The sequence below is a fragment of the Chrysochloris asiatica genome, unplaced genomic scaffold (assembly GCF_000296735.1).
Source record: "Chrysochloris asiatica unplaced genomic scaffold, ChrAsi1.0 scaffold00159, whole genome shotgun sequence".
Taxonomy (NCBI): domain Eukaryota; kingdom Metazoa; phylum Chordata; class Mammalia; order Afrosoricida; family Chrysochloridae; genus Chrysochloris; species Chrysochloris asiatica.
The window spans coordinates 2,478,090-2,505,092 of record NW_006408677.1 but is presented as its reverse complement, the minus strand read 5'-3'; the positions used below and the strand labels follow the sequence as shown (position 1 = coordinate 2,505,092).

At 40.4% G+C, this 27,003-nt stretch overlaps 1 protein-coding gene across 2 annotated transcripts in view; it reads left to right on the top strand.

Moving 5' to 3' along the window:
* Window positions 1-27,003, top strand: part of MID2 (midline 2) — a 123,859-nt gene that overhangs the window by 24,135 nt on the left and 72,721 nt on the right. For both annotated transcript variants that reach the window (XM_006871041.1, XM_006871040.1), the window contains one exon: window positions 16,130-16,225. In XM_006871041.1, coding sequence (XP_006871103.1) covers window positions 16,130-16,225 — 96 coding nt within the window. The remainder of the gene's footprint in view (window positions 1-16,129; window positions 16,226-27,003) is intronic.

Below are 27,003 nucleotides of genomic sequence, written 5' to 3'. Positions count from 1 at the left end.
CGGACTCAAACTGTCAACCTTTCAGTTAGTAGCCGAGTGCTTAACTGTTTGCACCATCCAGAAACTCCAACTCCATCAAGACTGCAGAGAGCAATCATTTCATTGACTTCAATTCTTAAAATCATAAAAGGATAGACCTTCGACTTGGTCTCGTCTAAGCCCTACACTTTAAATTTCCATAAACAGAGACTTTGATGTTAAGTGATCTGGTCAAAGTCACAGAATTGGTTAGCAGGAAAGCTGGAAATAAGCTTCTACATCCTGAGTTACATAGTTTTTCTGCCTGCTGCCCCATAGCTTGCTGCTTCTTTGTTTGGGACCTAAATTTTCCCCATGAAATGTGATTTAACACTTAACCTCATGCTCCAGCAACTGCACATTTCCTGGGTCATAGATAGACAATTAACAGCATCAAAGAAAGGACGTATTGTATAAACTTACAGCTTCATAATGGCAAGAGATAGGGGTGGAGTTGTGGGAAGAGTGGGGGATTTGGAGAGAATGGAACAACCTCTGCCAAAAATTTGCAGGTGTTGGGACTATAATAAGACATTGGCCTTGAGAAATATTCCAAACAGAAAAATCTGTATCCATATGCACGGTTGAGATAACAGAAAAGACTGGATAGAATAAGCTTGTACTACAGAACACCAGCTCTTTGAAAAACATCTGAAATCACTGAATGATTGATTAGATATTTGGCATCAGTTAGATACAGCTCTCATCTCCAGCAATGGCTGGAATACACAAGCATTTTACAAAAAGATACCTTTGTGGAGTCTGTAACTAATCAGTAGTTTTTGGAGAAAAGAAGGCCCGGTTTTAAGTAGTTGCCCTTATTTATTTATTTATTTATTTTTAGGGAAATATACAGATAATTCTGATTATAAATTAGGTGGTAACTCTTCCTGTGTGTGTGTGCTCATGTTTGGATGGAGAGTGGAGATATAGGAATCATTCCCAACTGTGTGGTGTGTTACAGGGTCAGGAACATCTTGGACACTGGAGAAGGAGACGGGTGGTACTGCTTGTGTATAGTGGCCACTTTGGTTTGGTGCCAGATATAAAAGGATATTAATTCTCCACATTAAGCAAAGAGGAAGTGTGACATTTTGTGTCACATATACTCATTTCTTTGGGTTAAATTAAAGAGATAATTCTAAATGTTAGAAAAGCATTTAGAATTATTTTCTTAATTTGCTTGATTCTTGCCCAAGGAGAAAGGAGAAAGTTAACTATCCAGTCTATGGAGGAGTCTACTTGAGCACACTTTCTTGGCCCTGAGAGAAGTACAGGAGTCCTTTAGAAGAAGGGGAAGATTGATAATATATATCTAGGGGTTTGACTTCATGGCTGGTAACTGACGCTGTGTTTATTTTTACTTTTGGTTTCCGGAGTTTATGATTAGGATTAGTAGCCCCTAGGCTTTCTGCTCCTGGAAAGATTTACAACCTAGGAAACCCTCTACAGGGTCACTATGAGTCAGAAGTGACTTGATGGCCCCTACAACAACAACAGTACTTAGAACCAAGGATGGGAAGACTTCGTCTCATGTACTTTGGACCTGCTATCCAGAGGGCCCAAAATATCAAGGTAAAGTTAGAGGGCCAGCGATAAAGAGGAAGACTGTCAACGAGATGAATTGGCACAGAGGCTACAACCATGGATTCAAACAGAAAAGAATGGGACGATGATGCAGAACTGGGCAGTGTTTCGTTCTGTTGTACATAGGGTCGGTATGAATTAGAACCGTCTTGACAGCACTCAGCAACAATATTTATTTGTTCAATAATGAATTTAAAAAATTACATCATTCATGGAAAGGTCAGAATAACCAGAATCCAGCCTGAGTTTTTAACCTGTATTCTAAATGGATTCGAGGGGTTGGAGCAATTAGTTTAGTTTCATGATATTTATGTAGATGTCAAGTCTACCTGTAGGGTTGCAATACAGGACACATGTTCTTCAAAAGGCTACCGGAGGTTCAATTAAGTCCTTAATGTCAATGAATATTTGTGTTCACTGCTGTTACTACATAATATATAGTCTGTTGTTGCTGTTGTTACGAAGTGTCGTTGAGTCCGTTCCAATTAATAGCGACCGTGTATAGGGTTTCCGAGGAGCAGCTGAGAGGTTTGAAATGCCGACCTGGCGGTTGGCAGTCCAGTGCGTATCCTACAGTGTCACATCAGGACTCCAGTATATGATCTAGCAGAGTACATATTTTCTCCATCACCGCCTCTTCTTTTCACTTACTAGTCCCGATGTATGTGGGGGACAGTTCCCAAGTCACAAGTGTTCACCTTACAGAAACTCCTACTTGCTCTTTAATGCAAGGCTTCAAACCTATGCGAACCGGTTCTGTCATAGCTGACTTAGCAAAACAGGAACAAACCAGAATTTTTACAATTTGGGTGATTCATCAGGGTAGTCAGAACAGGAAAAATTATGGGTCAAAACCCTGGAATGGGAGACTTGGAAGTGGAAGAGGCTTGTGAATTCTTTTAGGAGCCTAAGGCATGAGATTGGATTATTGGCAAGATTGTGGAGACCAACACACATTCAAAGCAGTGCAGTTGGTCACCGTCTTTGATCGGGCTGCTGCCCTGTCTGAAGACTTGCTTTAATGTTATATAAATTTGCCCTCACTTTGAAATGATTGAACCAACCCTCCTGGCTCTACACACATTCTTCTTTGCAATCACCTTCACTTGTTCCCCTTGCAGTTTTTTAAGTCATTGAAAAGGTTTCAAGTTTATTCTTGTACTAAACCCAGTGCCATTCAGAAGACTCTTGACTCATTGCCACCCAATAGGTCAGAGAATTGCTTCCTAAAACTTCTAAGACTAAATCTTTATGGAAGCAGATTGGCTCATCTTTCTCCCACATAGCAGCTGGTGGGTTTAAACTGCTGAACTTTCTGTTAGCAGCCCAACACTTAACCCACTGCACCACCAGGGCTCCATTCTTGCACTAAAGTAAGGGTAAATAAGACCTGTATGCACCCGTTCTGACTGCCTACAAATTATTTAGTCCTCACTTCAAACCCCACAAGGCCCCTCAATTGTACAAGTATATTATCAGTTTCTTGAGGCCAGACACAATGTCTTTCATTTCTTCAGTATCACCCCTCAATGCCTAGCACGTGGAGTATGTGTTTTAGAAACCAATCCACAAATTCATTGCTACAAATAATTTTTAAACAGTTATATTTATTATAAAATCTTCATAATGAATTTGGAAGACATACGCCAGCATCTCTAACTTGCTTTGGACTCCTGGTGTGGCACTGTAAGATCAGCAGCACTGGACTTTGAACCACAAGGTCGGCAGTTCAAACCCACCAGCGGCTCTTGGAAACCCTAAACAGGGTCACTATGAGTCGGAACCAACTTGACGGCACTTACCAACAACATGACTTTATTTGGTTCTCATTTTATAAGATATAAGTCTGTCTTGCCATTATGGATACTTAAAAGAAGATATCTCCTATGAACTACTGGCAATGTTAAAAACTAGCAAAAGTATGGCACATCCTTAATTTTTAAGTGTCTATTCATTTTGATTGCTGGGTTTTCCAACTGCCTAACCCTATGGCGACATCTGTATAAATCAGATGCAATTATTATAATTCTCTTTGAGAGTGATGTTCACATTTCCATTGCCCACAGTTTGCCAAAAATATAGCTGATGAAAACCAGGGGGAATAAGAGGAATTTCCTGAAAGGAATAAACAAGCATAGTTTCTTTTTCTCATTACATTTCCACAAATAATTCATAAGCGCCGTTACCTTTACATAGCAGGGATTTTGTTGTTATAAAATATTGCCTGGCACTTGACACTTGAGCAAGCTTTTTTTCATGGCAAAGTAACACACACACATGAACACACACACACACACACACACACACACAAGAAGAGAGACTAACTGAGACAGAGAAAGCTCCAGATTGCCAGAGAAACAGAAGAAGGACAGACGGGAGATATGAGACTTAGAGAATATTCATAGGAAAGCCACAACGAGAGTGAAAAGGTTGGGAAATATGATATTCTCGAATCTTATAATCATTGGTTACTTGTACTTCTTCCTACTCAATCACTTTGTCATCTTATTCTCACTCAGCCCTTACTGTCTCTCAGTCATTTGTCCTCTCACCCACTTGACACCAAATTATGCCTGCCAAGACAAATACCTTCTCAATGTATCTATCTATGGGCATTTATTTGACTGTGTGTGAACCAGCATGGTCATGGTGTGGTACTGGACTGCTAACCATAAGGTCGATGGTTCAAACCCACCAGCTGCTCCTTGGAAAATCTATACAGGGAACAAACTCAATGACACTTAGAAGCAACAACAACAACAATAAGTGTGAATCTGAGACAAAGAGAACTATCTTTATAAAAGCCTAAGTTGAGAGGATATATTTGCATACATAGGTGGCTATATATACATGAGTGTGTTATATCTGCATGGGTGAGTTACTAAAAATGACTAGGTGTCTGCATATCTATAAATGTGTTCATGGTATGTGAAGATGAGAAAGTGTTTGTTAATCTTTATGTGAGCATATCTATAGATAAGTTGGGTGTTGAGGGGGCCATGAGTAAAATGTAAGCTTTCTGTAGCCGTCATGCGGAACTTGGACATAGACCAAGAACTTGTACCTAGACCAAGAGGCAGGTGTTCAAACAGAACAAGGGGATACTGAACGGTTTAGAATCAGCAAAGGTGTATGCCAAGGTTTTATTCTCTCACCATACTTATTCAAGCTATATGCTGAGCAAATAATTCAAGAAGCTGTATGTGGCTTCAGGATTGGAGGAAGACCTGCAATGTGCAGATGGCACAACCTTGTTTGCTGAAAGTGAAGAGGACTTAAAATACTCACTGATGAAGATCAGACTACAGTCTACAGTATGAACTGCACCACAATAAAAAGAAAACAAAAATTCTCATAACTGGACCAATAAGCAACCTCATGCCAAGTAGAGAAAACATTGAAATTGTCAAGGATTTCATTTTTCTTGGATCCAAACTTAACACCCGTGGAAGCAGAAATCAAGAAATCAAACACCATATTGCATTGGACAAATCTTCTGTTAAAAGATCTCTTTAAGGAGTTAAAGAGTAAAAATGTCACCTTGAGGAGTAAGGTGTGCCTGACCCAAATCATGCTATGTTTAGTGATCTCATATGCATGTGAACACTGGACAATGAATGAGGAAGACTGAAAATGAATTGATGCCTTGGCATCTATTGTAGACCGCCAGAAAAATAAATCTATTTTGGAAAAAGTATAGTCAGAATTCTCCTTAGAAAGGAGGATGTCAAGAATTCATCTCACCTACTTTGGACATGTTATCAGGAGGGACCAGTCCCTGAAGAAAGAACATTATATATGGTAAGCTAGAGGATCAGTGAAAAATAAGAACCTCAACAAAACGGATTGGCACAGTGACTGCAACGATGAACTCAAACAAAACAATGATTGTATTGATGAAAGAGGATTAGACAGTGTTTCATGTAGGGTTGCTGTGAGATGGAATCCGTTCCAACTCATAGAATGAAACCTTACCTAGTTCTGTACCATGATGGCACCTAACAACAACAAAATTTAATCAGAGTGAAGCATTTCAGTTCAGGTTTAAGCTCTCTAAAGTGGTGAGGGTAACAGGCGTGGAGATTACCATCAGCTAAAAAGGTCCTTAATTCATAATCATAAAATAATTCATCTCAGTGGTCTTGTTCAAGACTTGCTCCCTATTATTTATTTTTTAAATAGTATTTCCATTACTTATAATATGCATATATCTGTACATATTTGTTTTCTGTGTATGTGGGTAAAATGTATATTAGTCCACATTTATTCAAATTATAACCTAAGACCCACTTTAGCCCCTTTTTTTTCCCTCCAAGATTTATATTGACTTCTCTGGCTTTGCTCTTATGGCATTATTAACAGGGCCCTGTGTTGGAAGAGATTTTGTTATTGTTTCTTAGTTTTGGGAGAAATTTTTGTTGTTATTAATTGTCATAGACTTGATTCCGTCTCTTGGTGACTCCATGTGTGCAGAGTAGAACTGCGCCATAGGGTTTCCAGTGCTTGGAACTTACAGAGAAAGATCACCCAAGCCAACGCTGTGCGGATTCTAGCTGCAAACCTTTTGACTAATAGTCAAGTTAAACTGTTTTGCACCACCTAGCAAGTTTAACAAGTGTAGAACCCTGTTATCTGTGCTGCTCTTAACATTCTATTTTTCTGTTATTTTTTTCTTTTTGCTCTAAGTCTTATCATTAACATCTGAAAGGAATTAACAATCATTAGATTAAGAACAATTTACAAAATTTTGACTCAAAGTTTTTTCTTAGGTCGATGGAAATTCTGTCCGTTCTTGTTGGACAAAGAAACATATTGCAGAAATATAATATAGGTGAGGAAGGATAAAGGAAAAAAAATATTGAAGCAAAGAAGTGAAGTTTAAGGGGGAAATGTGATAATGTCTTTCAAGTTCATGAAAGGTTGATAGAATGAGATCATGTCCTGTTTATCTCCCTGGAAGATAGAACCGACAAGAACTTACACTGTAGCATCAGGGTTTAGACTAAGGATTCATTCATTCAGTTTCACAAACAATTCACACTTCCTTTGTTTATTGAACATAAAGACATTGTGGTAGGAGCTGGGCATATAGGCAATGAGACATGGTCCCTGCCATAAAGGGATTTTGAGCTTAGTAGGGGAGCCAGACAAATATAGAAAATGCCAATTTAGCATAATAAATGCCAATGCAGAGGTTTGTACAGGATGTTCTGAAACACAGAGGGGAAGGATCAGAGAAAGAAACTCCTTGTGCTAAAAAACAGGGAATCATGAATGGATTTGTTGGAGAAAAAGGGTCAAACTGGAGAGACTGTGAAGAAAGAATTGACAGGACTTTAGTGAATAATTGTTGGGAAGAAGTACAGTCAGAATGCACCTTAGGAGGAGGGAGGATGGTGAAGACTTCATCTCATGTTACTTTGGACATGTTATCAGGAGGGACCGTTTCTTAGGAAAGGATAGTATGTTTGGTAACATAGAAGGTCAGCAAAAATGAAGAATCCCCTCAGTGAGATGGGTTGGCACGATGACTGCAACAGTGGACTCCGGCATAGCAGTAATTGTGAGGGTGGTGAAGGGCTAAGCAGTGTTTCATTCTGTTCTACATATTTTTGTTACGAGTTAGAACCAACTCGATAGCACCTAACAACAACAGTGAATAGTTCTATTGGTTATAGACAAAGGAGTAAAGCACTTAAAATTATTTTTGAGTAGGATACTTTGAGAAATGGTGCTATCAAGGACAGAAATAGGAGAACTTGGAAAGGATGTCGGTTTTGGTGGGATGATTTGACATTCGACGTGTTGCGTTTGATGTGATTGTGGGACATTCCTCATTCTCTCATTCATCATACATTTACTGAAGACCTATAAGGTGCCAGGCACTGGGAGAGGTGTTGTGGTTACAATGATAAAGACACAGTGCCAACTGGAGCTCTCAGTTTAGTAGTGTGGCTAGACAGACAACTAAAACTAAGGTCATAGTTACAAAACCATGTGATATGTGCTGTGATGGCAGAAAACCAGGAGGTTGTGAAAATGAATGCATGGGAGGAACATTAAGAGACTTGGAGGAGAACATTAAGGCCTGGTCAGAGATGGGAATGGATGGGAGTGCAGTACACGAGTGGTCTAGAAGTTAGGCATGAAAGGAGAGCTAGGTAAAGGAGAAAGAGGAGGAGATGATGACGTGGAGAGATGGAGCAGCTGGGGACTTTAGACCCAGAGAGGGAGAGGGGCTGTGTGCTGACGACCGACGGGGGAGGGGGGAGGGGGGGTGGGCAGGCTTGTAGGATATACCCTTTGGTTGGTTGATGATGCATGGAGATTGTACCCATGGCAATGAAACGATATACGATAGGATGAATGTAAAACTAATGTTCTCCCATGTAAACTATCACATAATTCACAATGAAACATTTTAATTTTTTTTTTTTTTTAAAGGGAGAAAGAGGAGGGTGAGGGGAGTACATGAGGGTCAGAAACTGAAGAATAGTGGAAGTAGAATACAAGGAAGTAGAGTTGGCTTTGTTTCCCTATTCTGTGTGTTATCAAATAAATGCCGGATTTGGGTTTTTAGTACAGATTTTCTCTTAAAAGGCTCAAGTAATAATGTATAAATAAAGCTTCATGTTATATACCTGAAAAGATGTGAAAGAAACTGGTAAGAGATGCTTTGTGTATCATTATTGATGAAGGAGGAGAAGCGTGCATGAGTCCTTTGCTAGATGGTTTCAGAACCTTCTGAAAAGCAGGGGGACGGCAGCCAGTTTTTCTTAGCTTTGCTTCAAGGTCTGGTATTTTTCTAACAAACTCAAGTTCCTTTATACATCCCATGTTATCATCTGCCTCTCATTCTGGGACATAGCCTGTGTCTGTCTATACAACAGCAAATAAATGTTTGGGGAAGGAATAAACTCAGGCATAAGGGTGTGGGCTTCAGTTTGTGGACCAGATGGTATGTTGTGCTGTTGGAAAGCCCTGTGTAATTGATACATAAAGTGACAGACTGAAGTAAATGCAAAGTAAGTATTTTAAGACAAGCAGTTAAGAAAAGAAGGCAGAACGTGACCCTAAAAGCTGGGGAAGATTCTGGCTACAGATTTTGGAAGAGCTGGGAATGTCAGTGTGTGATGGTCAAAAAGGCAAGTTCCTCATCAGTCATGGGATCACTGGCCCAGGTTAGGTTTGAAAGTGGGATTGTTTTCTGTCAATTGGGAAGGCTCAGGTTTGGGGTGGGTTGGTCTTTCTTCCATTCTCACCACCACCGCCACGACTATCTGGTTTCAGGAGTAATGTGATCTGCTATACAGAGTTTTATTCCACATCAGTTATGTGGGATTAGATAATATTGTCCTTTTAGAAAGCAAGAAAAAATATAGAGAGGCATTCATTGAGAATACTACATGTTTCAACATAACAAACAGAAAGCCTTACTGCTTTTGCAGGTTTCAGGACTTACCACTGTGTTGGCTGTTGTTATTAAGTGCTTTGGAGCCAATTCGAACGCATAGCGACCCAGTTTCCAAGGATGCAAATCTTTGTGGGAGCAGAAAGCCTCATCTTTTTTCCTGCTGATTGACTGGTTGGTTCGAACTTCTGACCTGAGGTCTGCAGTCCAGTGCATACATTACAGAGCCACCGCACTCCCACTGTGTTAGCTAGGTGTGTGTAAATGTGCTCATTTATATGTGGACACATATACCATCACAAAGCATTGTTGTTAAGTGCTATTGAGTCTGTTCTGACTCATAGTGACCCTATGTACAACAGAATGAAACACTGCCCAGTCCTGGGTCAGCCTCTCAATTGTTGCTACGCCTGAGCCCATTGATGCTGCCACTGTGAGCCAAAGCATGCCGAGAGGAATTCATGGTCCAGTCTACACCACAAGGATATTTTCTCTTGCTTTAAGGAAGAGCTGGTGTTTTGGTGTGTAGATAGGTTTCTTGAGGGAATCAATGAGAAACTTACCCGAAATCACCTGTGTCTTGTGCAATGAAAAAAAAAGCAGCAAATATTTAAGAAAGTTAGAGAAGTTCTTTCTTTTTATGGAATGTTGTCTGGAAGTGTCTGTACCTGGTTTTCTCAGAAATGGTCAAACATTTTTCTCTTTGAGAAAGGTATAACAGGACCCCATAAGACTGAGTCTATACAGCACAAATAAAGCGAAACTTGGGTGAACATTGAATCTAGTGTAGACTGCCAATTTAGCTAACTCAGGCTTTTAAAATATCAAAAATGGAAATCAGCTCAATCTTCCCCCTCGTTTGTGCTGTGTAGACATATGTACAATTTTTGGGAGTCCTGGTTGGCTCTGTAGGATAAGCACTGGACTGTTAACCTCCTGGTCAGCTGTTCAAACCCACAAGCTGCTCCTCGGAAAATATACAGTAGGGTGGAGAACCTTTTTTCTGCCAAGGGCCTTTTGGATATTTATAACATCATTCGCGGGCCGTACAATATTATCAACTCAAAAATAAGCCTGATGTGATGTGATGGCTGGAACTGCAGTTGCCTTAGCAGGGCCAGACCAAATGACTTCACAGTCCTTAAAAGACCCGTGGGCTGGATGTTCCCCAACCATGCCATGTTGTTGTTGTTGGTGGTAACTGCTGTCGAGTTGGTTCTAACTCATAGTGACCCTGCATAGGATTTCCAAGGAGAGGCTGATGAGCTTGGACCACCGACCTTAAGGTTCAAACTGACCTTGCAGTCCAATGCATTGACCCACAGTGCCACACTAGGACTCCAACCCTGCTATACAGGGTCTCTCTAAATTGGAAACGACTTGATGGCACTTAACAGCAACATAATGATGTTGTCTAGATGGAGGTGGTATTTCATAATGGATTCTCTAACCCTCACAAAAGAGGAAGCACAGAAGGAATCAGAGGTAAACTCCTACAGCAGGAAATGGGAACTTCATCCTGCTCCCCCTGCCAACCTCCTGTCCACTGTTTCCTCCCCCAGCAGATATCTCCATTCCAATCTCCCCTGCCACTTTGGAGTTCTCACTGTCATGGTTCAACTGTTCTGAGAAAGTTCAACTAACTGGACTTGGACAGAGGGAGCCTGGCCCAGTCATTAATTGGACTACACAGAAAAGAGCAAAATGAACCAATTTTCAAAACAAACAAACAAACAAAAAAGCACATGTTTAGTTTTTCATAAGGGCATTTTATACACACATACATGGATGATATACACTCTTTGTTTACTCAGCCAGAGCATAGACAAGATAATTACTTGGCTAAATCAAATCGTTAAAACCTGGAGTGGCCTCACATTTTTAGCTCTGAATGATTCATCAATGCTAGGCATGACAGAGAAGGGGGTAAGGAAACAGACTACATAATTGCTTCAATTCTCTGCTTCCCTTTGCATATGTTCATTATTGAGAATCAATTCCAATTTCAGAAGAGGCTTTAATTCCTTGTAAATGAATAGGAAGTGAGTAAGTAAATGCTCGGTGTTTTCCTCAAATTATGTCTCGTAGTGTAAGAAAACAGTGGCAAAAAGCCATCAACAGATGGTGGTTTCATTAGCCAAAGATTTATTTTTCAAAGCATTTTCATATTAATGAAGTAAGGTTGGAATTAGAGTCATCTTGTCAGTTCTAGTTCTGTGCAGTTGAAATGTGCTGGCATTCTGCAAATTGCTAAGAGGACAGAGCAAAGGAATCATTTGCCACAATTTTGTGATGGTATAACCCAAGTTCCATAGCCTCAACACAGACCCAAAATTATGTGTTCAGCCTTAATTTTTGTTTTCAGTGGCTTTGTAGAAGCTATGCGTCTCTGTTCTGGGTCATAAATGAGTAACACACAGCAGGGATCTTAGCTTCGCTCTGCAGTATGAATTATTTATAAGATATCAGCTTCCTGACAAGTGCTGCAACAGGTTGTGTGTACTTGTTAGAAAACATTCTCCCCATGGATTCCCATGATTTAATGGAAACACATTACAGTTTGAACCACAGAGTTCTAATATTGTAGCTGCTCTTGGTTCTTCAATCTACATCATATTTACCTAGTATGTCAGTATACAGTCATGTACCACATAACATCCGTTTGGGCAACATCATACCACGTAGGTTATAAATCTTGATCAGAGAACAGGATATAATGAATGCTACAGCTTCCCTCACACAACAAATGTATAGCGCATGTTTATTGTATGCAAAGTGATTGTGCTGCCAGGCATTTAATGGCACAGTACATATATAACCTCTAATACATATGTCTTGATAGTCTTAACAAATGTCTGTTTCTGGCTTAGGTATGACAATATACAAGATCGGATGATAATAAATAAATTTACGTATATATTAGTGTATACTTGGACTTTTAGGCAACATCATACAATCTCATGTATTGTGCATCTCTTGAGTGTTATTTCTCTGTTTAATTTTCTTTTGAAAATATTACTGTGACATGCATCACGACTCCCAACCCAGTGCTAATTTTCAGCAGCAAGAAATATTGATCTGGAAATGAAACAAAAGGCTGTTAAACAACATGAAGGTGGAAAATCAGTGAATGCTTTTGTCCTTGATTTAGGCTTGTCATACTTGACAATCATCACAATTCCTCAAAAACAAAAAATAATCCAAGCTATTAAAGGATCAGCTCCATTGAAAGTTACAAGAGATAACAAAAATGCCAGAGGTGGAGAAATGGCTAGTAGCGTGGATTGAGGACCAAATAAAAAAGTAAATCCCTTTCAGCACGTTGATGTTCACTGCTAAGGCACAAAGCTTGTTCAAGATACTTAAAGAAAAAGCGGACCAGATTATGATATGATGGTATTAGCACAACATCCAAATCATGTAATATATTATGGGTGTTAAGTGATACATAACTGTAGTCATTTGTTATACATGGGATTTCCATTAATCCAACAATTTGGACTTCTCTGACTAGGGGAAATCAACAAGGGATTGGGTCAATTCCAATTCCCACTCTTAACTTAAGCAGAACCTTTTCATTAAAGTACAGCTCTATCACATTCATTTCAAGGGCAAACTTGTGAAGACAACTTGATTTGCAACCTCCATTTCTGTCAGTACCCCCTTAGTCTTTAACCCTGTACAGTTTGACATTTGTTTCTAAAACTCTACGGAACTCCTTTTTACAAAGGTCACCTCTAATTACAAGATACAGCTGTGCTTTGTCAGTCCTCAAACTTCTTGTACTCTCTGTAGATTTGACAATAACAGGTATCGTAAAATTCACCTTTCTCTTGATTATCTTCAGACCTTTATTACCAACTGCCTTCTAATTGGTGTCCCTGCCCCTGGACTCCTCTCTTGTTTCATTCTGCCCCACATAATGATGTCAGGTTAGTCACCTAAATGCAGCCCTGATTATGGCATCACCTTGCTCCAAAGTCATGGGTAAGCTCCCATTGCTTAAGAAATGCATATAAATTCCTCACCTAGACATTCAAGGCCTTCATAAGGAGTCTTCTATCTCATTTCCAGTCTTGTCTCTCAGCTCCCTCTATTCCAGTAAAACTAAACTACTATTCTCTGAACATGTCCTATTCTTTATTCCCTTTTAAGTTTTTTTTTCTCTCTCTCTCTCTCTTTTTTGATAAAGAAAACAAGTGTAATTCACTACAATTTGATGAACTTGACCTATACTTATGGATGTAATAGCTTAAAATAACAACCAAGAGGGAAGGGATCTTCTTCACAGCAAGGATCATTCCCATCCCCTCTGAACACAGGGTTGATAGGGATGGATGGACAACTTAGATATTGGCTACCTAAAATCGGGGGTCGGGGTGGGGCGGCATAAAGGCACAAAGTAACTGGCTTACAAGATTTCAAGAGGGAGTTTAGTTTTAGAGGGTATGGGGGAAGGTAGACTCTCCACTGAGTGGTTTTAAACCTATCTAGACAGCTCTGGTAGCGTAGTGGTTACGAATCGGGCTGCGAACCTTAAGGCCAACAGTTCGAAACTACCAGTGGCTCCGCGGGAGAAAGATGAGGCGTTCTGCTCCCGTAAAGATTTACAGCCTTGGAAACCCTGTACAGGGTCGCTATGGGTCGAAACCGACTCGACGGCACTTAACAACAACAACAAGACAGGACTGGTGAAAGGAGATGGGGATAAGACTGTTGTGGTTCAATAGTGAGTAATTGTTGTGACTGATTGTGATTGTTGCAACTGTAAAGGTAATCATGTTGTAGCAAAACGAGGGGAGTGGTTGATCTTGCAGTCCAGGAGCGGAAGACCCTGAGACCATAAAGGAAGAAGAAGAGTGGGAGCAGAGTGTGGGACCCTATTCAGAGAAACAACGGTGCCAGAGATGGAGGCAGAGATGATGATGTGGAAAAACGGAGCAGCTGGGCACACTAGACTCACGGAGGGAAAGGGGCTGTGTGCTGGCGGCCAGGGTGGGGAGGGCGGGGCAGGCTTGCAGGGTATGAGTATGCGCTTTGAGTGTTTGAATGATTGCATATTCTTGATTGTTTTTGTGTACATCCAAAAAAACAAAACAAAACAAAGAAACCAGAGGGGATTTGTAATCACTGCAATGAAATGAAATACGATAGGATGAGTGCAAAACCGATGTTCTTCCATGTCAACTATCACTCAATTCACAATAAAAACTTAAATTTTCTCTTGATCTTGCCTGCACCTGGAAGACCCTGAACACTCCCTGCATCTTTATCAATTTAAGTTCTACTCAGCCTTCAACATCTATCTTAATGTCACCTCCTTTTTATCTGTGAAGGTACTGAGTCTTGAACAGAGTAGATGCTCAGTACAGTTTTTGTTGTATTAACTCTCTGAACTTCCATTTCCATTGTGTTCCTGAAATTGATTTAGCTTAGACGCCTTGTCCAAATTAATGATTGTGGTCATCTTTTTAAATTTCTTCTTTCCCCCCTTTGTCTTTGTTAAGGAGAAGGTCACAGATTAGGATGGTTGCAGGGTTAACGAAGTTAAGAGGAGACACTGTGCCCCAGGTAGATGAAAATGGAAAAAACAATGAAAAATCACTTTCTCTTCCATGAGGATACAGCCAGAGAAACAGGACTCTGTCAAGAAGAGAACAAAGGGTTAAACTGGTTCCCATAATCCAGTTTGAGAGCAAGTGATATCAGCCTACCCATCTTAGAAATACCCATATAAGTATATCCTTTGGGATGTATTCCTGGGTAAGTCTCAAGGAATTAAGGACTAACCACTATTTGGTAGACAAGAAAGTACTTTTCCCCCCACCCCTGAACAAAAAAAACAAAAACAAACTTTGTGAAAATCATGGAGACAGCAATTAAGCAATGGACATGACTAAGGGAAGGAATGATAGCAGAATATGGGCCAAGAAGTTGGAATATTACATTTGGAACAGACTTTGTGAGGTGTTGGGAAGGTGGATAAGATAGGAGTTAGAGACACCGGAACAAATCCTGGAAGAGAAGCAACAGCCAGGGCTGAAGATCTGGGAAAGTGGAGGAATAAAACAGTCCATGATATATTGTTTTTGTTGTTAAGTATCATCGAGTCAGCTCTGACTTATAGCAATCCTGTATAGAGTTTCCAAGGAGTGTCTTGTGGGTTTGAACTGCCAACCTTGTGCTTATCCTACAGCACCACATCAGGAATCCTATTTTTCACGTAAGGAATAAGAATGAGTTCGCTTTTTCAACTGAAGATATGCTAGAATTTTGAGTACTATTATAACTACATTGGAGTTCTGGTGTGCGCTGTAGGAAAAGCACTGAACTGCTACCTGCAAAGTTGGTGATTCAAACCCCTCAACTGCTCCTTGGAAACCTTATACATGGTCGCTATGAGTCAGAACCAACTTGATGGCACTTAACAACAACTACATAATATTAAACAGATTTGTAAGCTGTTTCTAATGTGTACTTGTAAAAGTGTAATTGTAAACTACTTCTAATCTTAAAGGACTGGTTGTCTTGATAGAGTTCGACTTTGCATTTTGAAGTTTGGCTTCTTCATGGACCATTTCTTGTTCAAAAAAAAACATTTGAACCCCACTCTGAAGCTCAGTTTTCTCTTCTGTGAAATGTCAATGTCACCTACATCATGATTACTGAATGATATATATGAAATTACCTAGCAGAGTGTCTAGCAAGTTGTAATCTCTTAATAAATTATAGTGTTCTTAGTGTACTTGCCTTTTAAAAAGATAATAATACCTGTTCTCCCTCTGACATAGGAGTACTAGAAGGGTAAGATCATTAATTGAATTATTTGTAAAGTTAAAAATATTATAGAAAACATACAGTTGTTTTCATGTCATTAAATTCCTATAGCCACAAAGTCATGAATGAAATCCTTTCCCCAGTTACAATTGTGAAGAGAAAATGCAAAGCATTGTTAATTCTAGAATAGTGTTTGGCATACCATACATGGTCAATGGACATTTGAAATATTTGTCAACTGAGTGTCTGATATGATACTGGTACACAAGCTCATTGCATGTTTGTTCTTTTCCCCCCAATCCTGTTTTTTTCTGGCTTCACACTTGGCGATGGCAGCAAACTCTGGAGATGAACCTCACCAACTTGGTTAAGCGCAACAGTGAACTAGAAAACCAAATGGCCAAACTAATACAGATCTGTCAACAGGTTGAGGTAGGTAACAGAAATATTTGTGGTACTTTTCAGAGGGCCTGGCTCTGGGCTATCCTTTCGGGGGAACTTCAGTTTATTAATGTTGTTGGTAAGTGCTGTCAAGTCTGTTCTGACTCATAGCGACCCTGCCTAGGGTCTGAGGCTTTAAATCTTTGAGGGAGCACAAAGCCTCATCTTTCTCCTGAGGAACACCTGACAGCCTTGGACCTTGGACCTTGTGGTTTGCAGTCCAGTGCTTATCGTTTGGAGCCACTGCACTCTCATTTGTGGTATAGTGTAGCCATTTGGAGTGAAGGACTGAATGGTACTTCTAGAAGTCTTTTCTTTTAGAGTGCTTGTTCCAAGAAAGGTGGCAGATATCTATTGCTTGAAAACAAAGAAATGGTGCTAGGTTGGGGGAGGGGGAGTGGGCAATAGTCCAAAGGAGCAATTCCTTTCCCAGCAGCAGGCAGGCATGAGAATCAGACATGATAGCTTCTGAAAGATATGATTATGTTAGGAAAGTGGAGAATATTGAGTTGTTAGGATAAAGGAATTTCGTTCAGCAAAATGTTGTTTATGTAACAATATCATCAGAATCACTTCTCTCTTATCTCTTCCTAGCCTCTTCTACCTTCATTACTTGCCCATGGTCCTACCTATGGCATGCACTCTACCTGGTCCTCATTACCTTTCCACTAAAAAGAGGGCTTTAAAAAAGCCCTCTGGGAAAATTCTAGTATACTTCCATTCCATTTTTATCACAAATTTTTTGCAGCCCCTCATAGTCTCATCTTCCACAAATGATATGTAGGTTAAAGTTTTCTGCGCATTTTAAAGTGCAATGCTTTCCAGAAATTGTGATCTGCATCAAATCTTAAAGTTGACTCCTAGCGACCCTGTAGGGTATCCAAGGAGCAGCTGGTGGGTTTGAACTGCCAACCGTTTGGTTCACAGTCTATTGCTGATCCTACAATGCCAAACCAGGCATTAAGAGAAAGAGGTTGTTATTTCTCTCTTCTTAAGAGCATGAAATGTGAGGGAAAGGTGGGATTAGGGCTTAACACATGTAAAATGGTGTTGTTGCTAAATGCTGCTGAGTCAGTTCCAACTCATAGCAACCCTGTATAGGGTTTCCAAGGAGCGGATGGTGAGTTTGACTCATCAACTTTGCAGTCCAGTGTTTATGCTTTAGTGCCACACCAGGAGTCTGATTAAAATGTAATGTTGTTGTTAAAGTGTCGTCAATTCAGTTACGACTCAAAACAACCTTGTATAAGGTAAGTAGCTGGTGAATTTGAACTGCCGACCTTGTGGTTCACAGTCCAGCGCTGATCTTGTAATGCGACACCAGGAATGAAATATAGGACTCTAAAAGAATTTCTAATTCTATTTACAATAGTTCTAATCCTGGTGTGGTACTGTGGGATAAAGCACTGGACAGCCAGGTCGTTTTGAACCACAAGGTTGGCGGTTCAAACTCACCTGTTGTGCCTTGGAAACACTATACAGGGTCGCTATGAGGCAGAACCGACTTGACGGCACTTAACAACAACAGTCTAATTCTAATCATATGACAAACAAGTCTAAGGGCACAGATTTATTTTCAAACCATAAATAAACAATAAAGTTATTATTAAGATCTCTTGTCTTAATCCAACTGAAATGTCCTATTAAACAAGTTAGAGAATCTTGTTGTAAGACAGAGAATCCTCTTACTATATGAGTAACCACTTCCTGACTGCATCTCTTAAAATTATTGGGTTGGTGTTAAGTACCGTGGTATCGGTTCCGACTCATAGTGACCCTGCACCAGGGTTTCCAAGGCTGCAAATCTTTACGGGAGCAGAAAGCCTCATCTTTCTCCCATGGAACTGCTGGTAGTTTTGAACTGCCAACCTTGAGGTTAACAGCCTGATTCATAACCACTACACTACCAGGGTTTCTTGTAGTAAGGCATATTTTATTTGTATGATGAACATACTATAGAGATGTAATCCCTGATGGGTAATACATCTGTATGAGAGAGAGATGCTTACATAGGGTAATGGTGGTGGTGGTTATGTGTCGTGGAGTTGGTTCCGACTCATAGTGATCCTGTATAGGACTTCTGAGGCTGTAAATCTTTACGAGAGCAGAAAACCCATCTTTCTCCCGTGGAACAGCTGGTAGTTTCCAACTGCTGACCTTGAGGTTAGCAGCTTAACTCATAACCACTGTTCAGCTGATGTTTGAGGTTTTAGAATAAGCTGGAGGAACTAGGAAGCAGTGTAAGAAATGAAAGAACATGAAATGTGAATTGGAAAATTGGACTCTAGACTTGCTTCTGCAAGTCAAGGGTAGTATGAGTTTGAGCAAGTCATGTATTCTTTTAGCTCAGTGTTTTTACTTATAAACTGAGAGCTTGGCCTGAGTACATGACTTCCAGTGTCTCTTGCAGATTTCATAGGCCATGACTCTGAGAATGATTACCTCTATTCCTTCTTTTTCTCTATTGTGTCCTCCTCTCCAAAAGGAGAGAAACAAAATATTTTCGTTTTCAGCTAACCCAAATCCCTCTGTGTTCCACTCTATCAAAGCTGCTGATTTTGCTGTTAGATTGCAATATAGGAAATCCACACTGGTTGAGGAGACAAAGGCGTATTGTAAGAAGAAGACAAAATAAGAGATTCCTTGGTTTCAAATTTGCATGATTGAGGGTGAGATAACAGCTAATAGTGAATAAAACATGGCTAGAAATGATAATCATCACTTTCTTAATTTCCACCAAAAAGGCTATATTGTACAGCGCACAATGTAGTCAAAATAGCAAAGTAAGCAGTTTGCTTTTATTGCATATTTACTTTGTTGTTTTTGTTATTGTTAAGTGCCTTCGAGTTGGTTCTGACTCATACCGAACCCTGTTATGGGGTTTTCGGGGCTGTAAATCTTGATGGGAGCAGAAAGCCTCCTCTTTCTCCTGCTGAGCGGCTGGTGGCTTCGAACTGCCAACCTTGTGGTTAGCAGTCCAGTGCTTATCTTACAGTGCTACCAGTGCTCTTCATATTTACTTCAGGACCTTCGTAACATCGCGTCTCCCCATCTTTGGGAAGCTTATAACCGTGGCCAGTTTAATCCAGCCATAGCCCTGCTCTATCTAGCCTTTCCCAGTTCACCTCACCAACCAAACCTTTCATATTCAGACCCCTACTTTGTTCAAGTGGCAGGAGTTAATATCATGCAACAATCCATCATTGCGTTAGTAGGGGAGGACCCATTTGGCCCTCTAGATAGCAGGTGAGCTCTTCTTTTTAAAACTTGATTGTGAATTGAATGAAGGTTGACAGAACAGATCATCAGTTTTACAGTCAGCAAATCCTACACTTTGTTTTTTCTCAATGATTGCAATCCCCTCCATGTAGTGTCACTTATCCTTCTTCCTCCCTGTGGTTCTCGTTTCCATTCCTCTTTCTTTCCCAACCCTTCTGAATTTTGAATTTTGATTTTAGGCAAATGCTGCTCTTTTGTTCTTGAATGGTTGACTATTCTATGGTGTGCATACCTCACTTTATTGTCGTTGTTAAGTGCCATCGAGTCAGTTCCGACTCAGCATCCCCATATAGGGTTTCCAAAGTGTGGCTAGTGGGTTTGAACCGCTGACCTTGCGGCTCAAACTGACCATGCAATCCATTGCACTATCTTGCAGCGCCACACCACGACTCCACTTACCTCACTTTGTTGTTGTTGTTGTTAAGTGCCGTCGAGTCGGTTTCAATCCATAACACCCCCTGTATAGGGTTTCCTGGGAGCTGTATAGGGTTTCCTAGGAGTGTCTGGTGAGCTTGAACTGCTGACCTTGTGATTCAAACCGACTTTGCAGTCCAACGCATTCACCCACAGCGCCACACCAGGACTCCACGTACCTCATCAGTGCCTTCTATATACCTATTTTCTGTTTCGCTGAGGAGCTCTGGTAGCATAGTGAGTACGAGTTGGGCTGCTAACCTCAAGGTCAGCAGTTTGAAACTACCAGCTGTCCCGTAGGAGAAGGATGAGGCGTTCTGCTCCCATACAGATTTACAGCCTCAGAAACCCTATGCAGGGTCGCTATGAGTCAGAACAGACTCCACAGCATACCACCACCACTGCTTGGCTGAAAATTGAGCTACAAAGGTGAGTTCAGACTTCAATGGTCATTGTCTCACGTTTCTCCGGTCTCTTTCTGATCAGTAAGCCTGGGCTTTTCTTTCTTTCTGTTTTTTAAAATAATTTTGAGGTTTGTTCCATATTTTCTCCTAACAGGTGATATAATTTTATTTTAGTCATTCTCTCTCTTTTTCATTCTCCCTTTCCTTCCCACCCCTGGTAACCATCATAGGAAGTTTCTTTTAGTATGAAAACCTATTCTTGAGTTTTTACAATAGTGATCTCGTATAATATTTGTGCTTTGGCAATTGACTAATTTCACTCAAGATAATGTCCTCCAAGTTCGCCCATGTTATAAAGTGTCTCACAGATTCATCAGTAGTCTTCCATATTGTGTAGCATTCCGTTGTGTCTATGAACCAAAGCTTGTTTATCCATTCTTCTGTTGATGGGTATTTAGGCTGTCTCCATCTTTTTGCTGTTGTGAATAGTGCCGCAGTCAACATATGTATATATCTATTCATGTCACGGCTCTGATTTCTTGAGGATATATACCAAGTAAGAGGGATTGCTGGGTCATACGGTATTTCTATTTCCAACTTTTTGAGGAAGCACCATACCATTTTCCACAGTAGTTGCATCATTTTACAGTCCCATCAGCAGTGTTGAAGGTGTCCCAGCATCTCCACACCCTAGCCAGCATTTGTTGTTTTTCTGTTTTTTTGAACTTTGCTCTTAATTCTGGGCTAGATGATATCTCATTGTTGTTTTGATATTTTAACTGTGCCTTTCTGGGTTAATATTCCTGCCTGAGCCCTAAGAAGTTCTACTAGTGATGCCAAGTACAAGTAGAGTCGGAGGGAAGAGCAGTCCCATGATAAACCAGCAAAAGAGATATTTAAGAGGCACCCTTAAAGATGCTTATTAGGGCCTACCATGTAGGTCACTGTCTGCTTTGGCTATACAAATGATCAGCTTTTTCAAATATCTTGTATTTATGTATGGCACTGCACTTGTTGTTGTTGTTAAGTGCCATCGAGTCGGGTCCGACCCATAGCGACCCTGTACAGGGTTTCCGAGGGTGTAAATCTTTACGGGAGTAGAAAGCCTCATCTTTCTCCCGCAGAGCGGCTGGTAGTTTTGAACCGCTGACCTTAAGGTTCGCAGCCCGATTCGTAACCACTACACTAGGTACAAAGAAAACAACATAGACATAATATCTGCCTCCTGAGGGCTTACACAATACAAAATCCACCTGAAATAGATACTTATGTACAAGAGTTACAGACAATGGAGTTAAAAAATATTAACTGATGCATGAATAATGAAATATGGCATTATATGTTAAGGATGAGAACAGATCTGGGGAGTTAGCTTCATAGTGTATTCAGTTTAGGATTTCGGTCTTTGACAGGGGCCTTAAGGAATGGTTTTTGGAAGACCCTGACTGTCTCTATGACATCATCTCTTCTGAAAGGTTAGGGATGTGCCCTTAACTTACTCTTAATAATAGGGTGAATCCAGGGTACTTATTATACTCATTCAACACAGAGGCTGTGTGTCGAGAAGGCTTCAGGACAAGCCCTAGGATTAGAAATGCAGTTAACGAAGAAACTTGAGACTTCATAAATACCTATAAATACTTTATAAAATGAAATTAATAGTAGGATACTGCCAGCCATGAGATCCAGACACTGCAAGGTGATATGAAATTCTCTCACTGTATCTAATCCAGATTTGTCTACAGGGAGTGACTGTCGTCACATTGTAGAGCAGCATTTCAAACTGGGTGGAGGTGGAAGATACCAGTTAAGGCACTTCTGAGAAAACTGGAATAGGCTATTTTCCTGCCAAACCTGTTCCCCTTCCTTATTGTTTGCAAATGTTTTTTTGGTCACAGATTGACTTTTTAAAAAAGGGTCATAAATACTACCTCTCTATCCTGGCTCTTTCTCCTTGTCCTCTATTCTCCTCAGAAAGTAAACAGAGCTGCTGTCTTCCTATTATTACAGAAACAGAAATTAGATCACAACTTTTTAGCCGATTTGTTAACTGAATTCCATGGTGATGTAGCCTTTTATAGTTGGTGCCCAGTTTTCAGAATACAGTAGAAGGGCAATTGGAAACTATTTTCTGTCGAGACTGTAGCACATGGGAAGGTGGTAGAGGCAGGTTCAAAACTCCCTTTAATCTGGTTAAGGAAGAACATGCTTCCTTGCTACGCTGACCACTTGATCTCTATATATAGTTCTTTGTCCTGTCTCATCGGGCATCCTTTGTTTACATTTCCAGAGGAAACCTCTGTATAACGCATAGTCAAGGGAAAATGTATACCAGCAGATGGATACTTCCTCTTGGCTTCCAAGACTCCTCTGTTTTATGACTAATAAGCATTCCTGAAAAAAAATATCGAGGGAAATAAAAATAGTTATAACCCTGGTAACCAGTTGATCAACACACTCCCTAACCATATACTATGTGCCCAGTGTGGTGGGCAACTTGGAAGCTACAAAATAAATAAACATGGTTGATGACTTCCAGGGACTTTTAGTCAAACTGTCTAGTGAGAAAGAAGGTCCCTGGGTGATGCAGATGGTTCGTGCTTGGCTACTAACCTGAAGATTGGCCATTCAAATCCACTCAGAGGTACCTCAGAAGAAAGGCCTGGCAATATACTTCCAAAAGATCACAGCCATTGGAAACCTTATGGAGCAGTTCTACTCTGCAACACATGGGGTTGCCATGAGTTGGGGTTGACTTGATGGCAACAAGTATAACAAGAAAGAACCGAAGCATTTATACATTTATAAAGCAACATGCAATCCGGGGAGGGAACACACATGTGAAGCCCTTCCAATTTTACCTGTTAGTTTCATTCTTAGCTTTTTTTAAGGCATTGAACAGTAAAGCATTTTCATGGATATTTTGTGTATCGCCTTTTGTCCTCAGTTCCAGAACTGTTGCAATAATCTATCCCAGAAGCTCAATGGGCAAGTTGCTGTCTTTCTGGTTCTTCTTTTAAGGAGCTGGGTGGCGCCGCTCTTTAACATTGAAAGAAAGAAAGAAAGGAGATGAGTTGGGAGAGAGGGAGTTTAGTTTGGGGAATTTCAGCTTTCTATCTTAGCTTCAATAGATTTCAGAAGTCTTTTTCCTTTTAGTGCTCACACTTTAACTGGCATTGGTATTCTTTCCTTTCTGCTGTTGTTTCCCCATGGTTTTTTGGTGTGTGTGTGTGTGGTTTTTTTTTCCTGGTATAGCTCACTGACAGAATATTTGATTTGGGGAAGGGAAAAGAATCTTGGAATGCATGTAAATAAATGTCTGCCTGCTTCTCCAAGCAGAAAAAACCCACACAGATCTTTTAGCAGAGATTATTTTTATATAACATATTGGGGAGTCCTGGTGTAGCGCTGCCGGTTAATGTGCTGGACCGCAGAGTTAGTTTGAATTGCAAGGTCGGTGGTTCAAGCTCACCAACCGCTCCTTGGAAACCCTATACAGGATCACTATGGGTCAGAACTGACTCGACGGCACTTAACAACAACAAACTATGCATGGAGTATGCAACATTAGGTGGAAATACCTGTTGCAGTGCCATACATAAATACAATATAAGTACATTATAGATAGAGTGCGTAATTATTTTGATGTAACACTGCCATTGATGGAAGGAGCTCTGGTAGCATAGTGGTTCCGAGTCTTGCTGCTAACGTCAAGGTCAGCAGTTCGAAACTACCAGGCTAGCCCTTCTGCAGGGGAAAGAGGAGGTTTTCTGCTCCCATAAAGATTTATAGCCGCGGGAACCCTATGCAGGGTTGCTAGGAGTCAGGACCTACTCTTCAGCACACAACAACCACCACCATTACCACCATGGATGGAGTCCTGGTGTAGTGCTGTGGTTTAATGTGCTGGACTGCAAGGTCATTTGAACCACAAGGTAAGTGGTTCAAGCTCACCAACCGCTCCACAGAAACCCTACATAGGGGTGCTATGAGTTGGAACCAACTCTTTCACACTTAACAACCATTCGCACTTAACAACCACAGCAATAACACTATGGATGATTTCAGCAGGTGATCCTTAATGTTTGAGAGTGGTAGAATTAGAAGGAATGGAATTGAAATCATGAAACACAAATATGCTTGTTGGAAGACATCCTCTGTAAGCACTGAGTGCTTGATAAAATAACGGAGTAATTAGAATGAAGTTAGCACAGTCAGTTAACATTCAATGGAGAAAATGCATTTTTAGCCAAATATTAAAAAGAGAAGAAATCCATTAACTCCCCTGTAGAGACAGAGAGCAGTGGAGGTGGAAATGAGCAAATTATATAGGAAAAGTGGTAAGCTAAGGACTAAGTATAGAGAAATAAATAGGAAATGGTTCCTGTCCTCAAGGAACATGTAGATAGGTTGATAACCTGACAGAAAAAAAAAAAGTCAAATATAATGTCAAGTTATAATTATTATAATGGAGGAAAATCCAAGATGACAAACTAACCTAGTGTCATCTTGAAATAAGAGTCAAATTTTGCCAACAAAAATGGGATAAGGAAGTGAAGAGGGTGACATTCAAGAATAAAGAAAGATGAAATAACATGAGAGTCTAGGGAGCCACAGAAGTTTGATATGACCAGAATGTATAATGTGAAGCTTGTTTCAATAGTTGCATCTGGAGAAGTATTTAGGTAGGGTTCAGACAAAGAAGAGCTGAGTAGGCCATGCGTAGGCATTTGGACTTTATTCTGAGGACTCTGAGGAACCCTGGAAAGCTTTTAAACAGATAAATAACAGAAGATCTGAATTCTAGAAGGATTGCTCTGGATGTTGTATGGAAGATGGATTGAAGATGGTCAAAGGGTAAAATTGAAGACAAAGAAACCAGTTAAAAGATTTTTAATAATCCAGGGAGAGATGATGGCCCAAGCAAGGGAAGACAGGGACAGTAGGATTGGGAGGGAAGGAATTCAAAGCATCTTAGGAGGTAGGATCAATGCTACTTGTTGACTAGTTAATGCAACAGGTGAAGGGGTGAGCGAGAATACCAGGATGATACTTGGGTTTCTGGGTTTGGAAAATTACTGGAGGTGTAGGCTTTAGCTAGGCTAGGCAATACAGAAAGAATTCTTTCTAGTCATGTTTGTTGTGTCGTCGATCAGAGAGTCAGGTAGGAAATGTCTAGTAGGATGGGTCCAGAAGTCAGGAGAGAGGTCTGAGAAAGAAACACTTGAAAAATAATCAGAAAATAAGTAGCACTTACAGCCATATGTAAAATGAGAAGAGATAGAGCCTAGGGAAAATCTCCAATCCAATGCAACAACAAACCAACTTTCCCAGAATAAACAGAAAGGTTGGGGTGCTTTAATGAGAGTACTGAGGAATAGCATGTATTTAAAAAGTTAAACAACAGAAGTGAATGATTTACTTGTTAAAAGAAATAAAGTTTTTGACATTATCTTCTTAAAGACTATTATTATTAAGGAACGCTTACGGAGGATTTCTTATGTTCCAAGTAATAATTTTATATGTATTATTAACTTCCTTAATCTTCACAGTCGCTCTGTGAGGTATTGTTTTGTTAAGTGTCACTGAATTGGTTCTGACTCATAGCGACCCAGTATACGGTTTCTGAAGAGCAGTTTGAACCACAGACTTTGCAGTACAGTGCTTATCCTACAGCACCACACCAGGACTCCTCTCCATGAGGTAGGCTTTGGTATTATTCCTGTTTTACAGATAAAGAAATTGAGACTCAAGACATTTGAGTGATTTGCCAAGGTCATGCTGCTAATGGGTGTTTGAGTCCAGGCAGTTTGTCTCAAGAATCTGTGCCCCTAGCCACCCCATTACACTTCCTTTTGTTAGGCCAAAGACCAAATCACTTAGATGTCTCTCTCTAATCACCAGTGGTCCCTGGACCCATTGTAAAGGTTACTTGTGATAAGTAAGGAGTATGAGGTAGAGATGTGATTTCTGGAGCAAAGCAAAAGAAAAATGCAAAGAGCAGTGAAGGGTAGGAGGAAAAGCAGCAAAACAAGGCATCAAAATACCAGAGGATGAGAGGCTTTCAAGGCGTAGAAGATATGCTAGGACCCACTGGAGCAGAGTCATCAGGCAGAAAGAAATCATTAGTGACCTTTGAGAGCAAAATTTCAGTGTAGAAGTGAGGGCGCAAGACAGAATCAGAGAGATCGGAGAGAAAGTTAAGTTTTCAGGAAATGGGGGCTGTAAGAAGTTTGACCATGAAGATTAAGAGAGAACTAAGGGTGGTAGTCATTTGTTTGAAGTGCAGGACAATCCAATTCACTGACACACATATAATGCTGAGGTTGTATATTCTTTTACTGCACAGGCTTCATTTTCCTTCCTCGCTTGGCTTCCAGCCACTTCTCCAACTCAGCGCTCACATGCCCAGCTCCCAAGCTTTAGTTCTTACAATTTACTCATATTAGAAATGATATATAGGTTCTGGGAGATAGTGTGTTCTGATAGCTTTGGAGTTGGACAGACAAATGTCATCCTAGCTGTGTGACTTTGAACACATAACTTCTCTGAGTCTCAATTGCATCATATATAACATCTGGACTAATGGTATTTTCCAGAGTACGATAATGCATGTAAAAACCCCTGGTACTATGATTGGCTTACAATGGAGGATCAATAAGTGGTGGTACC